We start from the raw sequence: 24,540 nt of genomic DNA, 5'->3' as shown, positions 1-24,540 counted from the left end.
AAAGCGAAAGCATTTCTCAGAAAAAGTAGAATGTTTAAAAGTTCTCAAACGGCGCATTCAATCTACATTGTGATTCGTCAGTTATCGCCTATTGAAAGTTTTTGCGACGAAGTACTCAATCGCTTATCTGCTCCAGACCATAGCTGATGCTGTTTTTATGACCTAACGGGTTTTTCACTGACAACGGAGTGGAGATAGCGTTGTGCGATAGCTACTTCTACTTCATTACGATCTATAGGCTTAAATATATTCTGTGTCAAGATCATATGTAGACTAGGAGTAGAACTGTTTGAGTATTATTATTAAATGGGCGATACATGTTTAGGCATTTGGAACCGGAAATTTAATAACAATTGAAGGTGAAGGTGGTATGTGGGCGAGGAGAAGTCGCCGGAGAAGATGCGCATTCAGCTTTTTCACGGATGGTTCGGAGCTAGGACGAGAAGTTGGTGTGGAAGTCTTCTGTTAGCAGCTCTTCTTTCAAACTTAACTTTAAGCTACCGCATCATCGTAGTGATTTTAGGCAGAAGTGACTGCTACTTATTAAAATATCATTAGACTTACTGCTTCGGAATGCAGCTTCTTTTAGGGAGATTAGTATTCACTCCGACAGCAGAGCGGCGATATTAGCGTTGAGCTGGAAAATTGTGCGACCGCAAGTTCCTTTTGCACTAGACAATAGTGTAGAACACAGATCTTCTGAACTACTTGTACTTAGTAAAGTTCCTCATAGACACTTTTTCGTCCATTGTTCAGCCCTTGCGAGACTGAAATCGAAATATCTCAGTAGTCATGCATTCGACGAATCAGGTGGCATAGCCGAAACTGATATTGGCCATCTCATCCATTATTGGTGGGTTGGAAGCTCTTTTTGGATTTGCTAAATAAGGAGTTATATGATCAATTTTATAGAAGTACTGGGTAACGGACGAGCAGTTTAAGCTGTCCGAGTGAGATTCTAATTAGAATCCACAATTTAACCCATCTTTTGCCGGATTTTCTAAAAACTTAAAAATGTTGAGTAATTTCTTTCGCGAAACAAGTAGTTCCATGCGAATAAGCGAAAAATTTTTGATGAAAAAGTTTGTGTTTTTGGAAACCAGTAAATATCTCTAAAAAACTAACTAGAAGACAGAAAGGTGCACTAGTAGACTTGCTTCATTTAATAAATTTAATTTACATAACAAATCGGGACGATATACTGTATAGCCGTTGTTTAGTAATTTTAGAGAGGAATTGTTAGAAACTGAACTAATTCAGAAATTAGAACATCGCTATATAACTTGTCTTGACTCTCTGGATGTATACCAAAACTACGAAAAATCGTGACAAAACACTCCTATCCTCCTTTTTTTTTAAATGGTAAAAATAGATTCAAAAACATGCGACGTTAACATTTGTTGCTTGGCAATTTCATTTGTTTATTTGAAATAATAACCATGGTATGTTTCCACAAAAATATTATAAAACATGAATGTCTTATTTTTAAACACAACTTCAAGAATAGCGCCCTGTGTTTCGCTGCGGCTAACATTGACTTCTCGTCACACATTGGCCAGCATTGTTCAGCACATATCCTGAATTGCACTGGCAGCCGGGGACGCATTTTGCTATGCAAATTAGCTCCGAAGGATTATCACCGCATCTGGGCGGACAAGCAGTGCCGCATGTGGTATACTGTGCATTTGGGCCGCAAGAAGCGCCTGAAAGCACATAAACATATATTTAATTCTACATAGAGTGATATAATATTCCGATACTCACCCGAATCCTGTGGGCTTGCTAATGCCATAGCCGTAACGAATGCAAAAATCATGAGGAAAATAAAACATATCTTCTTGTCCATTTTAGAAATCAGAAGTAAATAGAAATTACGTTCGAAAAGCGCAGTAGTACTACCGTGCTTGGGGCGGTTAGAGCCTCTTTTATATCTGAATCTGAATCGAGTTGTTATAAGTAATGCGCATTTTATGTAAATATTTTAATTAAGAGTTTATATGTGAGCACAGTATCGACATTTGTGAGAAGACCAAACTATTTCAAAGTAATCTCAATTCGATTTTCTCGCTAATTTCAACATCATTAGGTTAATTAGTTAAATAGGTTAAAATTCTCCCCATTCAATTTATGAAATACTGACTAATTTATACACCGTCTAATTGAATTAACATTATTATTCACAGTTCTCTGCTGATTTAATTAATCAAAGCCTAACGATTTCGTTTACTATAATTATTTAAGTCTAGAGTTTTTAATTTGTCTTAAATATCAGACTTAAAGGTGAGCAAAATGTATTGGAAATTGGAATTTTTGTGAGTTTTCTCAAGCTTAAGCTCAAGCTTGTTAAGATTTGACAACTTTTTTCCATTTTTTTAATTTTTTTTTCTGAATCATCAACATCTTAAGAATATTGTGTTAAAGTTTTAGGTCATTCGGAGAAAAACTAGAGAAGCTACAGCAGGTTGAATAACGGTAACTTAGGTTTTCGCGCCTTCCAGCTACTTGCGCTGAGTAACTAGTGCATTGATCGTTTTGAAATTTTGTACAAATATTCTATATATATATATACATATATATAGCTCTCGAATGACTTCGAGTTTTTCCAAAAATTTTACTTACTAACAATTTTACAATAACAAATAGGTCGATTTTTTCGTCTAAAATGGTCGTTTTGGCTTGAAAATGATACCAAAAATTGAAAAATTGAAAAATTAAAAAAGAAAACTCGACATCAGTTGAAGGATAGACTAATAAACTAAAGAAAGCATTTTGATTTTTTGGTTTCAGATGATCAAGTGAGGCTGTAGACTGGTCACCGCACAAAAACTTCTTTTCGAGGTGCCTGCAGAGATCGACGATAAATCCGTTATTCCTCGCTATTTTTCGAAAAAAACTTTTTTTTAAGTATCCTTCAAATGTTGTACTTTCGTATGTAATAAGTAAAATAAACCTACGGAAATAATTAAAAAAAAAAAATTCATGAAAAAGGTCTTTTTTCGACGACACAAACCCCACTTTTGATGACGACCGCAGTAAACATAATAAGGACTATGATTTAAGGGCATACACAGGGAATGTCCGGTCATAAAAGTAAAGGCATCACCAAAAAATGCCATGAACAGGACAAGGACGGAGCCTTATATGGGAGCGCAAATTCCGTAAGGAATTATGGTGGGAAAGAGACTCAGTCGTCGTCCTGGCAAACATTCCTGTGGATGATCGACTACACACAATTCGAACAACAAAACAAAATTTTACAGCATAATATAAAAATTGTGCTTTTCGATTTTAACGCCAAATTGGGACGTCTATCGTACAAGCACAAGAAAATTCATCGAGTTAATTGGCTACGTCCGGACTGCAAAGTTGGATACCAGATCGATCATATTGTGATAGACGGACCACATGTAGCCAGTGTTTTTGACGTGCGCACGTTTGGAGGACCCAACATCGACCTCAACCACTATCTTGTTGTTGCGAAGATACGTGCTTGCATTTGTACAGCATCGCACACCCTACAAGAAACGCAGGAAAGAAACAACGTCAAGCAGCTACAATCACAGCCGATAGCTAAACAGGTGTTTACTCAACTTGCACTCCTGATCCCTGAGTGTACTCATCAGCAACTCAATATAAGCACGCCAAGTTGAGGCTCAGTTCGGCAATTTCATTAGTTGTTCATTATTTTTAATTTAAAACAAAGAGTAATATATGTATATTCTCCTAAATACACCCTCTGTAATAAAAAGGACAAAATATAAAATTCTTCTCTTTCAACATAACTTTAAAGATTGCGCTGTATGTTGTAATATAAAAAAAAAACTAAATTTCGATTAACATTCACTGATCAACACACATTCCCCAACATTGTTCAGCAAATATCCTGAATTGCACTGGCAGCCGACGCGGCATATTTGCAGGCAATCTGCGCTAATTGGATACGGACTGGGATAGCATGTGGGCTCGCAATAGGCGCCGCATGTGGTGAATTCTGCATTTGGACCGCACGAAATGCCTGAAAATACATAAATATGTATATAAATCTACGCAAACTGAAATGTAGTTTTCGGCACTTACCCGAATCTTGCGGTCGTGCTACTGCCATGGCCTTGAAGGATGCAAAAATCATGAGGATAATAATGATATTGTTGCGCATCTTAGAAGTCGGAAGTAAATAGAAATTGCGTTTGAAAATAATAGTAATACTGCATTACAAGCGGCGGTTAGGTTTTATTTTATATGAGTGCCATTTAGTAACTACTAATTGCAACGAGTTGTTGCAAGTTGTGCGCAATTTGTATTTCTTATTCAAGCGTTTATGTGTGAGCACGGTATTCACATTAAGGAGAAGTTATTCGACGCGCAATAAATAATTAACATTAATATATTTTTAGGTTTTTTTATTTAGCTGTCAGTTGGTAATAGTTTTTTCCAAAGATTACTATAAGCTTTCAGTCGGTCTTAAATAACTGAACTATAATTATAGTAAATCATGTTAGAGTCAAATATCTATAGCTAATTGGAATAATTGTCGGCTTCTCCAAGCCCAGTAGACAAAAAAATAAGCAAGTATCTCATTTTATACACACCAATTCCTTTGAAATGAGTCTTCTCACACATAGACGTAATTTGGAGGCGAATATCAGCGAATTGCTAAAAATGTGAATATCTTTGTCTCGATATTCTTACCATTCAAAGGTAATCTCTGTGAAAACCACTAATTGCAGCGATTGCTGTATGTGATGCATCTTAATTAATGGTTAATATGTGAGCACGATATTGACATTAGTGAGAAGTTACTCGTTCTGGGTTATTAGATATGACAATGTATGATTAACTTTAATTATTTATACCCTGAATAGGGTAGATTAAGTTTGGAGAGACCTTTGTAACACCGAGAAGGAAATGGCGGGAAGTCTTTAAATAAATGGCGTGACAAGTTGAGTCGATTAATCTATGCCCGTCTGACTATGCATCAGTCTGCATATACGAGAGCTACTCCTTCAAGATGCTGCTGATTTGTCGCTAACACCAATATCGCACCATTATACAAACCAAAATATCTAAATTAAGATCTTGCATGGAAAATTTTTCTATTTTACGAGATATCTTCACGAAATTTTGCATGGACTATTATATACTCTTTCTGAGTAAATGGTTCAAATTGGATAACTAATACTCGAATCAAATACTTGTAAGGAATCTTTTGTAATTGTGAAAAGTATTACTAAAGCTTCCGTGCAACCTAAATTAACATTTTATCTTGTTTTTCTATTCAGTTTATTTTTTATCTAGTTTATTTAAAAAAAAATACAAAAATACTCCGTAGATGTGGTTGAAAGTCATCAGGTTAATTATCTAAATAAGTTGAAAGTCGAACAATGCAATTAAGGATATATGAATTAATTTATGAACCACTTAACTGAATTAACGTTAGTAGTCATTTTATTTAATGAATCGATAAATAAATGCATATTTACAAAATTTAATCTACTTCAATAATGGACGATTAATTCCCAAAAATTTTCGTTTACCTTGATTCCGTAGTCGAACTGTAGGAGAATCTTAAATTATCTGAAATTCAAAAAAAGCTATTACTATTGGTAAGTATGAGTACGTGTCGAAGGTTAGCTTAAGTGGTTAGGTGGATTTGAAAATTTCGAGAAATCGATTTTGCTTTTTTTGTCTTATTAAATAGTTTGAAATATAATTCCATAATTTAAAATCGATTTCAGTAAAATTCTAAAAGCTAGACCCTTTGGCAGTTCCGCTCATGAGGCCACGACGGAGTAGCGCACCGCAGGTCCGTTTTAGTTAAAGTTAGGGATCGATTTAGTTCGAATTTTGTACACATCTTTCAAATAACATTGTTTAGTTATTGAACGCAGGATTTTTTGGCTCAACGGCTGAATTTTCCACTTAAGTTAGGTTAAGTTAGCGGACTGGTTTAGAGAGATCGCGGTGTCTGCTTTATGAAATCCTTAGAAAAAAGAACTCCTGTATTCAAGCTTATAAAAGACGAGCAAAAAATTTTAATTCTCAAACAGTCGTCCTCCCCAAAAAATAGTTTTTTTTTTTAATTATACTTCAAAGTACCTTAAATGTTAACGCGTTTAGCCATTTTCCTCATTGACTATAATCCCTTGAAATGAATCTTCTCGCAAAGATAATATATTAACGGCACTCTTGTGTTCCCAAATAAATTACATTGGTTACCACTATTTTGATTTCTTCGAGAGTTTATTTTCAATTTTTCTAAGTATTCGAAAAGCGTCCTACGATCCTTCATCTCTCAGAATCAAAATTCGCGATTTTTGTGATTTTTTTTCGAAGAGACTTCGTAATTGATTTCTTAAGATCAAGTTTGAATTCTTGAAGTAGCCGAACTCAAGGAGGAAAGTTGCCGATCTCTAGGAAAAAAGTTGCCTCACGATGGAAAAATGTGTCCATTTATAATTATTTCAGATACAAAAAGCAAAAAAATGTGTTATTATTCAAGACGAGTCTAAGTAAAGGTCGAAAGACTAGTCACTAGTCAACTAGTTGTGACAAGCCTTTTTTTAATGGTAAAAATGTATTCTAAAACCAACGAAGTTTATTTTTAGTTTAGCAACTTCATTTGTTTATTTCAAATAATAATCATAATATGTTTCCACAAAAATATTATAAAACATGAATGTCTTATTTTTAAACAACGACTTGGCTAACATTCACTTCTCGTAACACATTGGCCAGCATTGTTCAGCACATATCCTGAATTGCACTGACAGCCCGGGACGCATACTGCTATGCAAGCTGTGGGCACCGAAGGATCATCACTGCAACTGGGCGGACAAGCGGTGCCGCATGTTGTATACTGTGCATTTGGGCCGCAAGAAGCGCCTGAAAGCACATAAACATATATTTAATTCTACAAAGAGTGATATAATATTCCGATACCCACCCGAATCCTGTGGAAGTGCTAATGCCATAGCCGTAAAGGATGCAAAAATCATGAGGAAAATAAAACAGATCTTATTGCCCATTTTAGAAATCAGAAGTATATAGAAATTACGTTCGAAAAGCTGTGTAATACTACCTTGTCTGTGGCGGTTAGACCCTCTTTTATATCTGAATTGCATCGAGTTGTTGCAAGTAATGCGCAGTTTATGTAAATATCTAAATTAAGAGTTTATGTGTGAGCACAGTATTGACATTTGTGAGAAGTTATTCGTTCTGGCCTGTTCGATACGGCGATATATGATTAACTTTTATTTGGTTTGTGATTTAGTTGTCACTTAGTTGTAGCTTTTGCCAATTTATGAAGCGACTGTAAAAAGTACTCATGTAATTGCTCAAAAACTTTAGTATTTATCACAATAATACTTTCACGCCTTATATGTTTACAGTCTGTCAAGTAAGAGAGTGGTCGTGTTAATTTATAAAAAAAGTTATTTTATGAAACTTTCATATTGTACACATTACAAACAATGATGCAATTTGGTCAATAATATGTCCAGTCACCACCGACGTCGATAATCACCGAGTCATGCTTTCTACTAATTTGACGGCACATTCTAGTGGCAAGAATCTCCAGATCCGACGAATTTCGTAAGACAACTGTTTCAAAGTGTATGTGCGTCCTCTACGAAGCTTTAATATATGTTTAGTATATGTCCACACGTTTTCAATAGGGTTTGCATCGGGCGACTAAGACGGCCAATTCAATGTAACGACGCCAGATTGAGTTTCCCACTGAGTACAGAGCTTGCTGCGGTGGTTAGGATCGTTGTCCTCCTGCAGAATCCAATCTTCATCTTTTCTGAAGAACCATCGTTTGGCAGATGGCAGTAAAGCCTTTTTGTAGATTTTTTATCATTTTCCCGGCATTTAGATTGTCAGTAAAGAGGGACAGAGTGCCGAATTCCTGCTTTGAGAAGCAGCCCCAAAGATGCAATTTTATTTCATGATTTACGGTCCGCTGAACAAGCCTATTGGTGGAAGTTGACCAGGATCGCGCGGTGACAGAACGTGCCCATATAGAACATTCATCAGTAAAAATGACATTTTCAAAATCTCTATCAATATTCTCATGCGCCCAAGCGAGTCGCTTTGTCACAAGTTTTTCAGTCAACAGAGGCTTCTTCATTGTGTTGCGCCATTTCAGATCATGAGTATGAAGAAGGGTTCGGATAGTTTCGTAGAATATATCTAAACCTTTTGCCATTAATTTTGCTTGTCCTTGCCGCAGTGTTAAATCAGGATTCCGTGAAAACAGATGCACGATTCTTTTCTCATCTTTTTTGTTAACTGTTCCTATCGAACCACGTTTTGGTAAATCATCGACATTTTTAGCCACTATATATCGCTATATCCTTTTCTGTACAAATGCCTTCGACTTTCTCATATATGTAGCAGCCGTTGATTGCGACATTTTGGGACCTTTCGGGTTGATGCAAAGCAACACAGCCACGTAGCGCGATGCATACTTAGCACTCATGGCGTTTAACGTGATTCTTTTTCAAAAGATCAACGACACACCTTTTTTCACAATGCATCAAGGACAAAACTTCCCTCTTCTTTTCATTAGCTGTCGGTAAAGTCGACCACGCTCTTACTTGACAGACTGTAGGTTAAAATTCTCCCCATTTAATTTATGAAATACTGATTAATTTATACACCGTCTAATTGAACTAACATTATTAGTCACAGTTCTCTACTGATTTAATTAATCAATTTTTCTGTCTGTTTATATGTAAAGGGTGATTTTTTAAGAGCTTGATAACTTTTTTAAAAAAAAAAACGCATAAAATTTGCAAAATCTCATCGGTTCTTTATTTGAAACGTTAGATTGGTTCATGACATTTACTTTTTGAAGATAATTTCATTTAAATGTTGACCGCGGCTGCGTCTTAGGTGGTCCATTCGGAAAGTCCAATTTTGGGCAACTTTTTCGAGCATTTCGGCCGGAATAGCCCGAATTTCTTCGGAAATGTTGTCTTCCAAAGCTGGAATAGTTGCTGGCTTATTTCTGTAGACTTTAGACTTGACGTAGCCCCACAAAAAATAGTCTAAAGGCGTTAAATCGCATGATCTTGGTGGCCAACTTACGGGTCCATTTCTTGAGATGAATTGTTGTCCGAAGTTTTCCCTCAAAATGGCCATAGAATCGCGAGCTGTGTGGCATGTAGCGCCATCTTGTTGAAACCACATGTCAACCAAGTTCAGTTCTTCCATTTTTGGCAACAAAAAGTTTGTTAGCATCGAACGATAGCGATCGCCATTCACCGTAACGTTGCGTCCAACAGCATCTTTGAAAAAATACGGTCCAATGATTCCACCAACGTACAAACCACACCAAACAGTGCATTTTTCGGGATGCATGGGCAGTTCTTGAACGGCTTCTGGTTGCTCTTCACCCCAAATGCGGCAATTTTGCTTATTTACGTAGCCATTCAACCAGAAATGAGCCTCATCGCTGAACAAAATTTGTCGATAAAAAATTTTCGAACCGAACACTGATTTTGGTAATAAAATTCAATGATTTGCAAGCGTTGCTCGTTAGTAAGTCTATTCATGATGAAATGTCAAAGCATACTGAGCATCTTTCTCTTTGACACCATGTCTGAAATCCCACGTGATCTGTCAAATACTAATGCATGAAAATCCTAACCTCAAAAAAATCACCCGTTATAACATACAATTTGCTAATTGACTCAATTAATCATCGCTCTGAAACACATATTTTTCCAAATCTGAATTATAATTAAGCAGGGTATAATGTAGATAATGACTTTAATGTCAATTATTACATGACTATAACTTACGATCACATAGGTGTGGTCGATATCTGATTAGGATATTTGTTTTTCAAATATACTTTCAGCCCACCGATTTCGCTTACTATAATTATTTAAGCTTAGAATTTTTAATTTGTCTTAAATATCGGACTTAAAGGTAAGCAAAACGTATCGCAAATTGAAAAGCTTGTGAGTTTTCTCTAGCTTGGAGAAAGGCTGAAAATACGTGCTAGTATCTTAATTTTATTATACATACCAAATCACTAGTATCTTCCCACACGAAAACGAACTTGGTTTGTCAGCTAATTTCTAAAATTGAAAAAATTATCGTCTAACGAATTTATTAAACACATCTCTTGTTGGTTTGTCATTTTTTTACTTCTTCGAAAGTTTAGTTTGAAGTGGCTCAAAGTATTTGAAAAGGGTTCCAAGATCCTCCTTGTCTTAGAATCTCGTTTAACTATTGAGAATTTAAAGAAATATTATATTAAAACAAGTAAGGAAGGGCTAAGTTCGCGTGCAACCAAACATTTAATGTTCTCGCAACTTGCAAAAATCAACGCCAGAGAAATACAATAAGGTGTAAAACCAATCATATAGAGTAAAATCAGGCGTATGTTTGAAAATGCTGATATAAGTTATGTAGGGGCTAGGCCAAGTTTTCGCTCAAATTTATCTTTTTTAAGCACAAAGATACACGCTCTCTAATTTCCACTGAGATAACTCACAGGTTGGCCGATATATGCAGTACAAAGTCACCCCGAAGTTAGGAACTGTGTATATTAAGTATGTATATGGTAGCTAAGGGAAGTATTGGTCCAATTCAACCCCTTTTTCACATACAGACGAACCATTATAAGAGGAAGATTATTCTTTATTTTCTGTTATAACAATATATCACGCACTGACTGAAATTTTCGATCAAAATCGACAACAGATAACGGGCTTGAAATACTCGGTACCTAGGGGCTTTAACAGTTTTTATTGGATTTAATACTTGGTCATGTGGTGGCACACACTAAAGACATTTTTCGTGCAAAGTTTTACCCCGTTATATATCCGTGTCCGGTTCGAAGAGTCCGAAACCAGATCGATCATGTTGTGATAGATGGATGGAAGTCCAGTGTCCTTGACATGCGTACGTTCCGAGGACCCAATATCAACTCGGACCACTACCTTATCGTTGCGAAGCTACGCACCCGCTTCTGTACAGCAACGCACGCGGGTCAACAAAAACAAGAAAGGTGCGACAGACTCGAGAAACTACAACGGTCGTCTGCTGTACGGTTTTCTACTCGATTTGCAGTCCTGATCCCTGAGTGTACTCATCAGCAGCGCGGTATAAGAGAACTGACGGCATTTCAAGCTCCTTACGTATAGCCGCAAGCGAAAAAAAATTTAAAAAAATTCAAAAGAACAGCTGGTACAATGAGGACTGTCGCAGTGGAGAGAAAGCGGACAGCCTACATCGTATTATTGCGGGATAGATACCGAGAGTTAAAGAGAGCAACGAGGAGCAGACAAAAAACAAAAAATTAACAAAAATTAGGAAAAACTTCGAAACTTTTCTTTTCATAAATGATCAAATCCTATTCAGAAGCACGCCGTTGAAGTGTGGGTGGGCAATTTTATTAGTTGTTCATTTTTTTTATTTGAAATGAAGATTAATATATATGCCTCTAAAAACACCCTCTATAATAAAAAGGACAAAATATAAAATTCTTCTTTTTCAACATAACTTTAAAGATACCGCCGTATATTATTGTATTAAAAAAAAACTAAATTTCGATTAACATTCACTGATCAACACACATCGGCCAGATTGTTCAGCACAGATTCTGAACTGCACTGGCAGCTGACGCGACATAATTCCAGGCAAGCTAATTGAGTTGCAAATGGACTAGGATAGCATGAGGGGTCGCCATAGGCGCTGCATATGATGTCTTCTGCATTTGGACCGCACGAAATACCTGAAAATAATGAAAATACATAAATATGTATTTAAATCTACGCAAACTGAAATGTAGTTTCCGACACTCACCCGAATCTTCCGGTCGTACTACTGCCATGGCCGTAAAGGATGCAAAAATCATAAGGATAATAAAGATATTGTTGCCCATCTTTTCTAAGTAAATAAAAATTGCGTTTGAAAATAATAGTAATACTGCATTACAAGCGGCAGTTAGAACCTCTTTTATATCTGTGCCCTTTAGTAACTAGAAATTGCATCGAGTTGTTGCAAGTGATGCGCAATTTGTATTTCTTAATTAAGCGTTTATGTGTGAGCACGGTATTGACATTAACGAGAAGTTCTTCGGTCTGAGCTATTCGACGCGCAATAAATAATTAACATTAGCATATTTTTAGGTTTTTTTATTTAGTTGTCAGTTGGTAATAGTTTTTTCCAGAGATTACTATAAGCTTTCAGTCGGTCTTAAATAACTGAACTATAATTTTAGCAAATCATGTTAGAGTCAAATATCTAGAGCTAGTTTGAATTATTGTCGGCTGTTCCGAGCCTAGTAGACAAAAAAATAAGCAAGTATCTCATTTTATACACACCAATTCCCTTGAAATGAGTCTTCTCACACATAGACCTAATTTGGAGGCGAATATCAGCGAATTGCTAAAAATGTGAATATTTTTGTCTCGATATTTTTACCATTCAGAGGTAATCTCTTGCTGGAAGTTTTCCCACGGAAGTTTTTGCCACGGAATCTTGCATGTTAATACACACCCAAAATATTTGGAAAGGGTCGGAAGCACCACTGTCTCTGAGAACCTTGAATTGACATAGTTATATCGTAATCGGTGGTCTTCTCGCTTCGATTTGAAGTTGAGTTTGGCAACCTAATTCGTTTTTCAATTTTTTTATTTGAAATATGAAGTCGTATGCAATCTCTATAACAAAGTATTATAAACCATGGATACAACATTTAAAAATAAAAAAATTTCGCATATTTAACATAACAAAATTAAAAAAATACAAAAAAACTCCGTAGATATAGTTGAAAGTCATCAGGTTAATTATCTAAATAAGTTGAAAGTCGAACAATGCAATTAAGGATGTATGAATTAATTTATTCACCTTTTAATTTAATTAATTTTTTTCGTTCAAAAATGAGCTTTATATAAGTAGTAATGGAATATTTTTTATCTTTTAATTTTAGTTATAATATTATTATTGTTTATAATAAGTCATGCTGTCCACGGCGAGATCACTTTTTGGGAGATGAGATCTCAACGGCTGAATTTTCAACATTTTTATATCAAAATTTTAGGAGACTTTGTTCAAATATGTACCTTCTATATGACATATTATGTTTTTGAAATATATGATTTTTTAAAATAAAAAAATAAAACGTAAAAGTACCTTTTTTTTTGTACCTCTGAAACCCATCTTAGGTTAGGTGAGGTTAGCTGACTGATTGACTGAGATATCGCGGTGATTGCTTTATGAAATCCATAGAAAAAAAACTCCTGCTTTCAATCTTATAAAAGACGAGTCAAAATTTTAATTCTAAAATAGTCGTCTTTCCCCAGAAGTAGTTTTTTTTTTAAATTACACTTTCAAAGTACCTTAAATGTTAACGCGTTTAGCCATTTTCCTCATTGACTCTAATCCCTTGAAATGAATCTTCTCGCAAAGATAATATCTTAACGGGACTCTTGTGTTCCCAAATAAATTACATTGATTACGACTATTTTGATTTCTTCGAGAGTTTATTTTCAATTTTTACTAAGTATTTGAAAAACGTCATACGATCCTTCATCTCTCAGAAACTAGATTGACTTAAGCAGTCAAATTCGCGATTTTTGTGATTTTTTTTCGAAGAGACTTCCTAATTGATTTCTCAAGTTCAAGTTTGAATTCTTGAAGTAGCCGATCTCTAGGAGGAAAGTTGCCGGTCTCCAGGAGGAAAAAAGTTGCCTCAGATACAAAAAGCAAAAAAATGTGTTATTATTTTAGAAGAGTCTAAGTCAAGGTTGAAAGACTAGTCACTAGTCAACTAGTTATGACAAACTGGCCGCTTTCTCAAAAAAATTGTTATTTCCGAAAAATTTACACTCAGAGTAGCTTAAAAAATCTAGATGATTATCAAAACTTATATCATTCGATCATCACCTGCAACCGCCGTCTTGTTGAAACCAAATCGAGGCTTTATAGCTTTCCAATCGCCGGCTTCATTTTCGCAGAAATACGAACCAATTATTCTCTCTGCCCATAAAGCAAACCAAAGTGTCTTTTCGAGAATGTAACGGTATCTTAGCAATAGATTGCAAGTTATCATCACTCCCAATATGACAATTCTGTTTATTACAGTACCCAGTCAACCAAAAGTCCTCATGGCTACACAAAATTTTGTTTTATAAATCGCAATCGCTGGCCAACTCGTTTTAGGCTCATACACCGAATATACGACATGTTTAATGGTCGTTCGGAAAACATAGCTGTAAAAGAATTATTGAGTTAACATTTGAATAATTTTTCTTTTATTTTGTAAGACTGAAAAACGGCATGTCTTTTGGAGAGTTTATGTAGAGAGGATTTGCTTGAAATACTTATTAACTATTTGGGAAATTAGACTATTAGAGTGAAACTAGTCTGAATACGCATGTACCCTACTTCGACACTTCTGTTTTCATAAATGATTATATTCGATTCAAAAGCACGACATTGAAGTGTGGTTTGGCAATTTTATTAGTTTTTAATTTTTTTGTTTAAAGTAAGAAGTAATTGCCTCTATGTAAATGCTACAATATGAAAATCTTCTTTTTCAACATAACTTTAAAGATACCGCCGTATGTTATTGTATTAAAGAAAAACTAAATTTCGATTAACATTCACTGATCAACACACATTGGCCAGATTGTTCAGTGCATGTTCTGCAGCGCACTGGCAGACGAAGCGGCATACTTCCGGGCAAGCTAATTCTGCATTTGGACTGCACGAAATACCTGAAAATACATAAATATGTATTTAAATCTACGCAAACTGAAATGTAGTTTCCGACACTCACCCGAATCTTCCGGTCGTGCTACTGCCATGGCCGTAACGGATGCAAAAATCATAAGGATAATAAAGATATTGTTGCCCATCTTTTCTAAGTAAATAGAAATTGCGTTTGAAAATATTAGTAATACTGCGTTACAGGCGGCGGTTAGGGCCTATTTTATATCAGTGCCCGTTAGAACTACAAATTGCATCGAATTGTTTCAAAAGATGCGCACTTTGTATTTTTTAATTAAAGTTTATGTGTGAGCACGGTATTGGCATTAACGAGAAGTTATTCGGTCTGAGCTATTCGATGTGCAATAAATAATTAACATTAGTATATTTTTAGGTTTTTTTTATTTAGTTGTCAGTTGGTAATAGTTTTTTCCAGAGATTACTATAGGCTTTCAGTCGGTCTTAAATAACTGAACTATAATTATAGCAAATCATGTTCGAGTCAAATATCTAGAGCTAATTTGAATTATTGTCAGCTTTTCCAAGCCTAGTAGACAACTGAAAATGCAAGTCGCTTATATTATACACACCAATTCCCTTGAAATGAGTCTTCTCACACATAGACGAAATTTGTTGCTTAGTAAACGAATATCAGCGAATTGCTAAAAATGTGAATATTTTTGTCTCGCGATTTTTACCATTGAAATATAATCTCTTGCTGAAACTTCGCCAAAGGAAGTTACTGCTATATGCATTATAATACACACCCAAAATATTTGGAAAGGGTCGGAAGGACCACTATCTCTGAGAACCTTGAATTGACATATTTATATCGGAATCGGTGGTCTTCTCGTTTCAATTTGACGTTGAGTTTGGCAACCTAATTCGTTTTTCAATTTTTTTATTTGAAATATGAAGTCGTATGCAATCTCTTTAAGAAAGTATTATAAACCATGGATACAACATTTAAAAATAAAAAATGTTCGCATATTTAATATAACCAAATTTCGGTTAACATTGACTTCTCGTCACACATTCGCCAGCATTGTTCAGCAGATATCCGAAATTGCATTGGCAGCCGACGACGCACTGTGCCGTGCAAATCGTGCCCAACAAGGGATTATCACTGCATTTAGCCGGGCAAGCGATGCCGCAAGTTGTAAATTGCGCATTTGGACCGCATGAAGTGCCTGAAAGCACATACAAGTAAATATGATTATAAATCTACACAGACTGTTACGCAGTTTCATACACTCACCCGAACGCTGCGGTCGTGCTATCGCAATAGCCGTTAAGTATGAAAAAGTTATTAGTAAAATAAAGCAGGTATTGTTGCCCATCTTAGAAATCAGAAGTAAACAGAAATTTCGTTTGAAAAGCTTAGTAATACTATCTTTATTTTGGTGGTGAGAGGCTCTTTTATATTAGCGGCCTGTGAAAACCACTAATTGCAGCGATTGCTGTATGTGATGCATCTTAATTAATGGTTAATATGTGAGCACGATATTGACATTAGTGAGAAGTTATACGTTCTGGGTTAATAATTACGACAAATTATAATTAACTTTTAATATTTATACCCCGGCTAGAGTAGATTAAGTTTACCACGATGTTTGTAACACGCAGAAGGAAACATCGGACAACCTATAAAATAAAATATTCAAATGAAGAGCGATACAAACTAAGTAGATTAAGTTATGCCCATCTGGTTTCTGTCTGTCTGTCAGTCAGTCTGCATATACGAGAACTACTCCTTCAAGATGCTGCTGATTTATCGGTAACATCAATATCGGACCATTAAACAAAATTAATTAAGATTATGTATAGGAAATTTTTCCGTTGAACAAGCTTCATGGATCCTTATCTAAGGCAATAGTGCAAGTTCTCAATAAATTGTTAGGATCTGATAATTAATACCAGAACCAAATACTTGTAAAAAATCGTTCATAATTGTGAAGGGTATTACTAAAGCTTCGGTGTAACTTAAGTTAAGTTTTTCATGTTTTTTTTTTTTATTTTGTTGTCACTTAGTTGTATTTTTTGCCGGCTGTAAGTTAGTACTCATGCACTTGCTAATAACTTTAGCACTCAGAAAAGGCAAAATAATTTCAGGTATTATAAGCACAGTTTTCTATGGTGGACTAATGATTTCGTCACTTCTGCTCATAAAAGCGGAAGTTGATTTAATAAAATAAATTCAAAAAATTCCGTCTCTTTGCTGACTTAGTTGACAGTCATCAGGTTAATTATTTAAATAAGTTAAATTGAATAAAATTTAGTAGTCATAGTTCTTTATTGACTTATTTAGCCAATTTTTTCATATGTCTGCATTACACTGTTGCACAAGTGCACTTGAAGCACCGAAGCAACGAGTGACCCATTGCTTTAACATTGTTTGATATGGTAAATATTATATACTACATATATATTTATCAAAGGCAATTTGCTAATTTACTCAATTAAATTTAGATGAAATTTTGTACTTTTGCTAATAGACTCAAATAAGAGTAAATAAAATTTGGTACTTAGTAACATTTGTCAGCTAATTATTAAAACTGAGAATTGTTATTACCATTGAAAGATAATCTCTCAGTGAAACTCTTGCGCTCCCAGTGAAATTACTACCACAGAAACATTGATAACAATTGTATGGATATCTTTGAGAGTTTACATGTATATTGGAATGTAACAAAGTATTCGGTAGCGTCGTAAATATCGTCCAAACTTGTCAAGTTGTTTTATCTATTTTTATGAATTTTTAAGAGGTATTTTACTTAGGGAATATATAGAAAAACGCACGTTTCAATTATCGACAACTAATTCCCAAAAAATAATTAGTAAACTTCATATTCGAAATGAGCTCGAATCGTTCATTATTTGCTACTTTAACTTCTTACAATTATGCTTGTGAGTATATAATAAAGCTTGAATATATATGTATACATATACATATATATAATAACAAAGCAAACAAAGAAACAACAAGAGCGACAAAAACTTGATATAAATCAGTTACCTGCGAATATAACTAAAACTGAAAATAGCAAAAAATAAAAATTATAAAAAAAGATGAGAAAATCTAGAGCAAAGAAGGTGTTTTCTTGCTACAAAAGCTGGTTACAGTGCGACAATGAAGACAACAAAAACAACGACAATAATAAGAGCTTTCAGTTGTCAACTCAGCGAGCAGCTGATGACAGACAACGACGACAACATATTTTTTGCCAAACAAAACAATAATAATAAAAGCAGTGAATGAATTCACACACATATACTCACATGCATATATAAGTAAATATGTTGTTCTTTATGTTTGTACAACTGAAGCGCAAAGCGACACAATGAATGCGAACAAATATGGGCAGGCGAGAATAACAACAAAATAGCAAAAGATAGTAAAAAACAACAAAGAAACCGAAAAAATAATACCCTTCACAAATACAAAAGGTTCTTTGTAAGAACTTTGTTGGGTCAGTTTGTTGTATGCTATAGTGACTCGTTCTGAGCAATTTCTTCGGATTATTTTAGACAATAACTCATATCAAGTTTCGATAAGATATCTTGTCGAAAGCAAAAGTTTTGCGTAGAAGCACTTTATTCCAAACGATCAGTTTGTATATCAGTTATATGCTATAGTGGTTCTATCTGAACAATTTTTTGGAGGATTGTAAAGTTGCTTTAGGTAATAATCCAGAAAAAAATTCTTGAAGATATCTTGTCAAATAAGAAAAATTTTCATACAAGGCTATGATTTTCATCGGTCGGTTTGTATGGCGCCTATATGCTATATTGTTCCGATATCGGTAGTGCTGAAGAATTATCAGCTTTTTAGGGAGAAAAAGGACGCGTGAGGAATTTCAGATCGATATCTCGAAAATTGAGGAACTATTTCTCGTATATACAGATACACGCTCCAATGGACAGCGCTAAATCGAAGTAGCCCATCATGCTGATCTTTCAGATATTTATATATATTTTATATGGATCTCCAACATTTCGTTCAATGTGTTACATACCTCGTGGTAAATTTTATACTACTTTTCCTTGTTCAGGGTATAAAAAATGATACCAACAACTGGTCATGCTTTCATTGGCACAAGCCATGTGCGCGGCTATAATTGATGGAGTGCGACACTTTTGTTTGTGTTGTTGTTTTTTTATACACTATAGTTAACTATATATATGTTTATCACTTGCACGCACACCTGTCTCTTCATATCTGTGTAAAAGTGTGTGCCTATGTGCACTTCCTATGGCTTCTTTACTCTTAATTTCCTACAGCCTTTTACGCCATCGTCATTCTCTCTAATTTTACTAGTTTTTCTACATTGCACTTCCTCATTGCACACTGCACACACATGCCGACACGCGTTTACGTATTTTTTGTTTTTGCAGATCATTCCATTTTAATTGCTTTTGGTAGCGCCATCAATTTGCATGAACATGTCGCAGTCTATCATTTCGTGTTGAGCATTTGTTTGAGTGCGCGTATGTTCAGTGTGTTTAGAGCGCATACACACACGCACACACATACGTTTACATTAGAAATACGCACACATGCAAGCGAAATCGTTAACACGCCATGCACCTATGGAATATATGGTCGTTACTCATCATCGGCCACTGTTGGAATCTCGGCGTAGTCATCAGGCTAGTTGATGCGGGTAAGTAAATTACTATTATTTGAGTAAAGTGACTGGGTTTTATGGGGGTTAAGTAAATTGTAAAAGTATTCAAGGTGAAAATATGGAAAATATCTCGTACATTTGCAACAGGTGCTTAATATGACTGAAAGTTATGGGAGTTAAACGACATGACTTCCGAAACTTATAAATCGTGATTGATGAGCTGCAATAAGCATAATGGGTTTAAAAAATATTGCCATATTAAAATATTATTTATTTAGTTTAGAAACCACTTTTTCAGGTTAAATTTTTGGCATGTCCAGCATCTTACTAACCGAGTTTCCCCATATCTTCGTTTTCAAGTCCGATTTTTTGAGTCAAAAGTCTTAGTTTAATGCAAAGGATTCCAAAAACTTTAAGAAGCAATATAAAAAGTTCAATGCACTTCGGAACAGTCTTAATGTAAAGCTTTATTGTACTAGTAGTATCTATACCTTCTTGTACTCGGAGACGTCAATTGATCTATGCAACCAACAGTAAGCGCAAATTTTCTTATATTCTCGGTAGAGGTCAAATCCAATATCACGGCTAGTAGTCAACCAACTTTAAATTTCAAACACAATCTTTTGGGAGAGATTTCTCTTTATTTAAACTCTGCTCTTATGTTTAGTATTTTATATACATATAAGAGAGATATGAGATGAAATTGCATAGCTATTTAATACTCCTTCTCGATTTCATTAGATCAGTTAATATGATTTATGCCAATTATTTGTTCGATTCTATAAGGTCTAGTGAATCAAACATATATAGTTTCGCTAAGCTTAGCTTAGTTTGGTTAATTTGACAGAGATCAAACGCTTTAGGATCTAAAGGTTTTAGTGTACACCAATCGATGCAAATTTAGAGCGGCTTAGGTATAAAGGAGACTTAGGGAAGCAAATAAATTAAGAGCTGAGCTTCATGCTTAGATGCGAGTATAAGCTAAAGTGTTAAAAGATTTTTAACATCTGATCAAATATGATCCAGACTAGTCCAGATAAGCTGCACGAGTACACTTAATTGATAAAAAAAATGTTATTTTTTATTATCTTTGTGTGAAGTTTGATCTCCGTGTGTCAATTATTTAGCAGCTGGTTGTTTATCACGCGAAAAAAAATTTTTAATTAATTTTTGCCATGAAAAAAATTTAACGACGAGTTTGTTTAACATTTTGCGTTTTCAATGAAATCACGCCTACATAAGTGTTGAAATGTTGCGGAACTGTTTTGGCCGGTCCACATTATCAGTAACTCAAGTATCAGAGGATCTCAATATCTCATATAGGTCGACTCAACCCACTTTGGTTAATGTTTTAGAGTATGAAACGTGTCAAAAGTAATTTTTGCTAAACCGACCTCGACACAGGTCGCGAAAGAGTATGCTTAACAATGTGGTTGAGAACTTTTATTCATTAAACGCTTTATCGCCGGTGACGAGATCTGGATTTATGAATATGACTTGAAACTATTATATATGTATACTACTACATATATACTATATAATGGCGAAAGATGCTTCAAAAATGAGCCGAAACCGAAAAACCAAAAGTTAGCTGAAGTACTGAAAACCATCTTAAGCAAAACTTTAACAAGTGCATGGAAAATTAAATGGCGCTTTTTTGTCATTGTATAGCTTAAGAACCCATTTTATATAATAAATATATTTGTATTAAAAATAGGTGAAAATTTAGATTTTTTGTCAGTTCGGCTCCATCTGAATCAAATTGTATGATTATTTAGTTGGAAAACTCTCGTTAGCTTCAAAAGGTAGTGGCATATCGAGCATCAAACTAATCGACTTTCATGCCCATCCGTTTCGAACTGCATTTTTTGAGTCCCAAATTTTAGGAGTTTTTAAAATTATTATGCCATACATTCTTAATCATTTTGAATTTTAGAGACTTGGTTTGAAGTTTTGTCCACTTTTGTGGCACTTTAGAGAGATCTCATGTATTCAGAATGAACTATATGTTTTATGACCTCTTCAGAATAAATTCAAAATAACTACAATGTAAGCATCATTCACATTTGGTATGCAGACTGCAGACTTGTCTACTACCCCATCCCTGGACAGCTCTATTTTATTTGACTTCCAATCACAAATTTTTGGGATAAATCGCTTTACAGTTTCTACTTTCGAGTGTACGCGAGTTTATCAAGGCGGTATGCGGCTACAGGATGACCAGCCTATTCTGGATAGTTTTCTAATCAACAGACATCTTCTCGCAACGTCTGAAACCATCTCTTGCGCTCAGGAATTTGGAGTAAAAGTATCAGTTAAATAAAAACTGAGACGAGAGATAGGTCATTAAGGGGGAACGACCGTTTGTTGTTCGAATTCTAGTTGATTTATGCCAGAATACGTGATTTATACCAGTTTTTTGTTCAATTCGACATTTTCTAAGTTCTTAAATAGTTATTGTTAATATAAGAATTTAGATAAAAATAATTAGAAAGACAAGAGTTACGTTGCATATTTCCCCTCCTTTTTCTTTTATTTTACAACAAGATTATAACACGTGTGTATGCTGTGGTGTTGAACGATTGTAAAATATGTCTTGTGTATAGTATAGATTATATTCCATAATAACAAAGCACAAATAAATGTAATAACAGAACAGCTAGAAGGAGATTGTATATGGCAGCAATTTTGGATTGGCATAATTATATAGAGGACTGAGATGGGTCCAATTGTTTACTACTTATATATGTATGCTGCTGTTGATTAAAGAGTCTTACAAGTGCTAAGCCAACTCAAAATGGTCCTTCTGAATAAGCTGTACATAAAAGACATAATCTGGATATTATTAAAAAAGAAAAACTTTTCAAACGAAGTCATATTTGCTATAATACAGTTCTGGAGCAGCTCTATTTGTTTGAAAACATTTCGATACAGTTCTAGAAAAAGGAAAAAATCTCTAACAGAAGTCATTTTTATTTCTTCAAAATACAAGTAACAATGAAACCCTCAAGAACCAAAGCATAAGGCATTTTCTGTGCAAAATTGCAATTTACTATATTTAAAGTCTCATTTGCTTGCTATGCCACCACAATATTGGAATAAATATGACCAAAATTTCCATTTTTCTTTAGGTATTTTAAACACCATCTTAGGCGTTCCCAGCGAGTGTGTGCATCAGAACAGCGTTTGGCCGTGTAAATTGTCATTCTCTTGCTGGCTGCAAGGCGGTCGCCATGCAAAAGGCTGTGGCGCCAACAAATGGTTATTTTCCTGCTGCATCGGCGGCAGTGGCAACACCAACACAGCGAACAATGTAGTCAATGCAGCAGTAGCGGTACAGTATGGACTTTACCATGGAAACAACGAACAAGCACCAGCTGGAAATCTCGTTGGCAACACGCTCAACGATTACAAGCGTCTGGCGGCTAGTGGTACCAGTGGCACAGGTGTTAGTAGCAGTGGTGGTGGCGGTGGTGTGTTGCCCAAGCGCGTAATGCTGAAGCGACGCAATGAGAATGATGTGTTCCTGAAGGTTGGTGAAGCTTTTAACACTTTTGCCCTCACTTTTAACGTCTTCATTTGCAGCCCGAATGCGGTTTGCCACGCGCCGCACAGCGCACACTACAGAAGCGCATCATCGGCGGCAGAACTGCAAATTTCGCCGAATATCCTTGGCAGGCGCATATACGCATAGCTGAGTTTCAATGTGGTGGTGTCTTGGTCTCACACAACATTGTCGCAACGGCGGCACATTGCATACAACAGGCGCGTCTGCCGGATATATCCGTCTTTCTGGGTGAATTGGATACACAGAATTTGGGGCATATACATGAACCGTTGCCGGTGGAGAAGCATAAAGTCGTGCAGAAGATTGTGCATCCGCGTTTTCAGTTTCGCATGACGCAGCCGGATCGCTTCGATGTGGCGCTACTTAAGTTAGCCATACCGACGGGGTTTAGGTAGATGATGAACTTTATTAAATATTATGCAAGAGTATTTCGTAGAAACATTTAAAATAAATATTTGATATTAATTTATATTATCTTTCATTTTTTTCTTCAGCGATCACATTCTTCCTATTTGCCTGCCACAGTTTCCCATCACCTTAATCGGCCGTAAAGGCTTGATCGCCGGTTGGGGCAAAACAGAGGCCAGTATGGGTCACACGGGCACTAATATGTTGCAAGTGGCAACTGTGCCAATCATCAGTAAGTCACTACGAACTAACTTTTATAGCGAAAAATTCTATATTTATATATTTTTTCCTCAGCAACCTTCGATTGCATACGCTGGCACGAGAGTAAGCGTATCAATGTGGAACTTTATAGTGAAATGTTTTGTGCGGGGCACTCGGACGGGCATCAGGATGCATGTTTGGGTAAGTTGGTAAACTGTAAAAAATACAGAAAACGACAGAGTAGAGTAGACAGATAGTTATAGAATTTTCGAAGTTAGAGCTAGAAATGTTCGGAACTGAGTTTTAAGAAGTAATAGATATCTGTTAGGAGCTTGATATAAATTTTTTCATACCCGTATTTAGAGTAAGGTCTAGCAAATCAAAGCCGCCGCAGCTTAGACAATAAAGAGGTTAAAAAACTGTGTGTTAGCCAGCTTTTAAGCCACTGTTACGTCTTCAATTTTCTGTTAACAGTAACATTTCATTTTAAGTTAACATATTTGATTACATTGCATACTTTTAGGCTATTATTCTCTGCATAATTTACCAACACTATTTTTATTTTGTCTCACAGGTGACTCTGGCGGCCCGCTGATTATCAAAGAACGCGGCCGCTTCATTTTGGTTGGCATCACTAGCGCCGGTTTTGGTTGCGGCGTCGATCACCAACCAGGCATTTACCACAATATACAAATGACGGCTAAATGGATACAGGAAATGATTGTGCGACATGCCTGAGCGACGCAACTGCACGGAAATTTCAATAAAAATATTTTATAAAGAGACTTAGTGAAATTTTATTGCAAGTCATTAAGCGAAATTGTGTTGAAAGTTAAATAAATGTGAGTTAGCGTAAAATAATTTTTTAAAATATTAGTCAAGAGGTACTTATCTTTTAGTGTATTATTTTAATTAGCATTTTTTATAAATATTTTAAGCAATTAATTTAGTTAGCAATTATAGAATATCTTCCAAGCAATGTCACATCATTTTATTATATTTATT

The 24,540-nt window shown here is 35.3% G+C and overlaps 5 protein-coding genes across 11 annotated transcripts; 1 reads left to right on the top strand and 4 right to left on the bottom strand.

Moving 5' to 3' along the window:
- Positions 1-1,390: 1,390 nt before the first annotated feature.
- On the bottom strand, positions 1,391-1,923 carry LOC125777710 (chymotrypsin inhibitor-like). Its single transcript, XM_049452992.1, has 2 exons — positions 1,765-1,923; positions 1,391-1,703 (listed from the first exon to the last, which is right to left on the bottom strand). The coding sequence occupies exons 1-2, from the start codon at positions 1,844-1,846 to the stop codon at positions 1,528-1,530; spliced, it is 258 nt and encodes an 85-aa protein (XP_049308949.1). The 5' UTR covers positions 1,847-1,923; the 3' UTR covers positions 1,391-1,527.
- Positions 1,924-3,634: 1,711 nt separating this feature from the next.
- Positions 3,635-14,986, bottom strand: LOC125777708 (chymotrypsin inhibitor-like). Of its 7 annotated transcripts, XR_007422370.1 has the most exons (3): positions 14,801-14,986; positions 14,608-14,738; positions 11,393-11,557 (listed from the first exon to the last, which is right to left on the bottom strand). XR_007422370.1 is itself a non-coding variant. In XM_049452989.1 (2 exons), exons 1-2 carry the CDS (start codon positions 14,877-14,879, stop codon positions 3,834-3,836), a joined length of 261 nt encoding a protein of 86 aa, XP_049308946.1. In that variant the 5' UTR covers positions 14,880-14,985; the 3' UTR covers positions 3,635-3,833. The 7 variants fall into 7 exon arrangements, 5 of the variants coding, with proteins under 5 accessions (XP_049308946.1, XP_049308945.1, XP_049308944.1 ...); XM_049452989.1 differs by lacking the exons at positions 11,393-11,557; positions 14,608-14,738 and adding an exon at positions 3,635-4,015 and having other exon boundaries at positions 14,801-14,985; XM_049452988.1 differs by lacking the exons at positions 11,393-11,557; positions 14,608-14,738; positions 14,801-14,986 and adding exons at positions 3,635-4,015; positions 11,821-12,126.
- On the bottom strand, positions 6,700-7,154 carry LOC125777707 (venom serine protease inhibitor-like). The gene is made up of 2 exons (XM_049452986.1): positions 6,944-7,154; positions 6,700-6,882 (listed from the first exon to the last, which is right to left on the bottom strand). Exons 1-2 carry the CDS (start codon positions 7,119-7,121, stop codon positions 6,704-6,706), a joined length of 357 nt encoding a protein of 118 aa, XP_049308943.1. The 5' UTR covers positions 7,122-7,154; the 3' UTR covers positions 6,700-6,703.
- Positions 14,987-15,614: 628 nt separating the features above from the next.
- On the bottom strand, positions 15,615-16,142 carry LOC105224563 (chymotrypsin inhibitor). Its single transcript, XM_011202688.3, has 2 exons — positions 15,989-16,142; positions 15,615-15,920 (listed from the first exon to the last, which is right to left on the bottom strand). The coding sequence occupies exons 1-2, from the start codon at positions 16,068-16,070 to the stop codon at positions 15,742-15,744; spliced, it is 261 nt and encodes an 86-aa protein (XP_011200990.2). The 5' UTR covers positions 16,071-16,142; the 3' UTR covers positions 15,615-15,741.
- Positions 16,143-19,174: 3,032 nt separating this feature from the next.
- Positions 19,175-24,540, top strand: LOC105224579 (serine proteinase stubble). Its single transcript, XM_049452974.1, has 6 exons — positions 19,175-19,394; positions 22,490-22,890; positions 22,944-23,317; positions 23,421-23,566; positions 23,629-23,736; positions 24,110-24,540. Exons 1-6 carry the CDS (start codon positions 19,313-19,315, stop codon positions 24,271-24,273), a joined length of 1,275 nt encoding a protein of 424 aa, XP_049308931.1. The 5' UTR covers positions 19,175-19,312; the 3' UTR covers positions 24,274-24,540.

This window comes from Bactrocera dorsalis, chromosome 3 (assembly GCF_023373825.1).
Source record: "Bactrocera dorsalis isolate Fly_Bdor chromosome 3, ASM2337382v1, whole genome shotgun sequence".
In the NCBI taxonomy this organism is placed as follows: Eukaryota; Metazoa; Arthropoda; class Insecta; order Diptera; family Tephritidae; genus Bactrocera; species Bactrocera dorsalis.
Note: the sequence above shows the minus strand (reverse complement) of the source record. Positions and strands in the feature narration are given on the sequence as shown.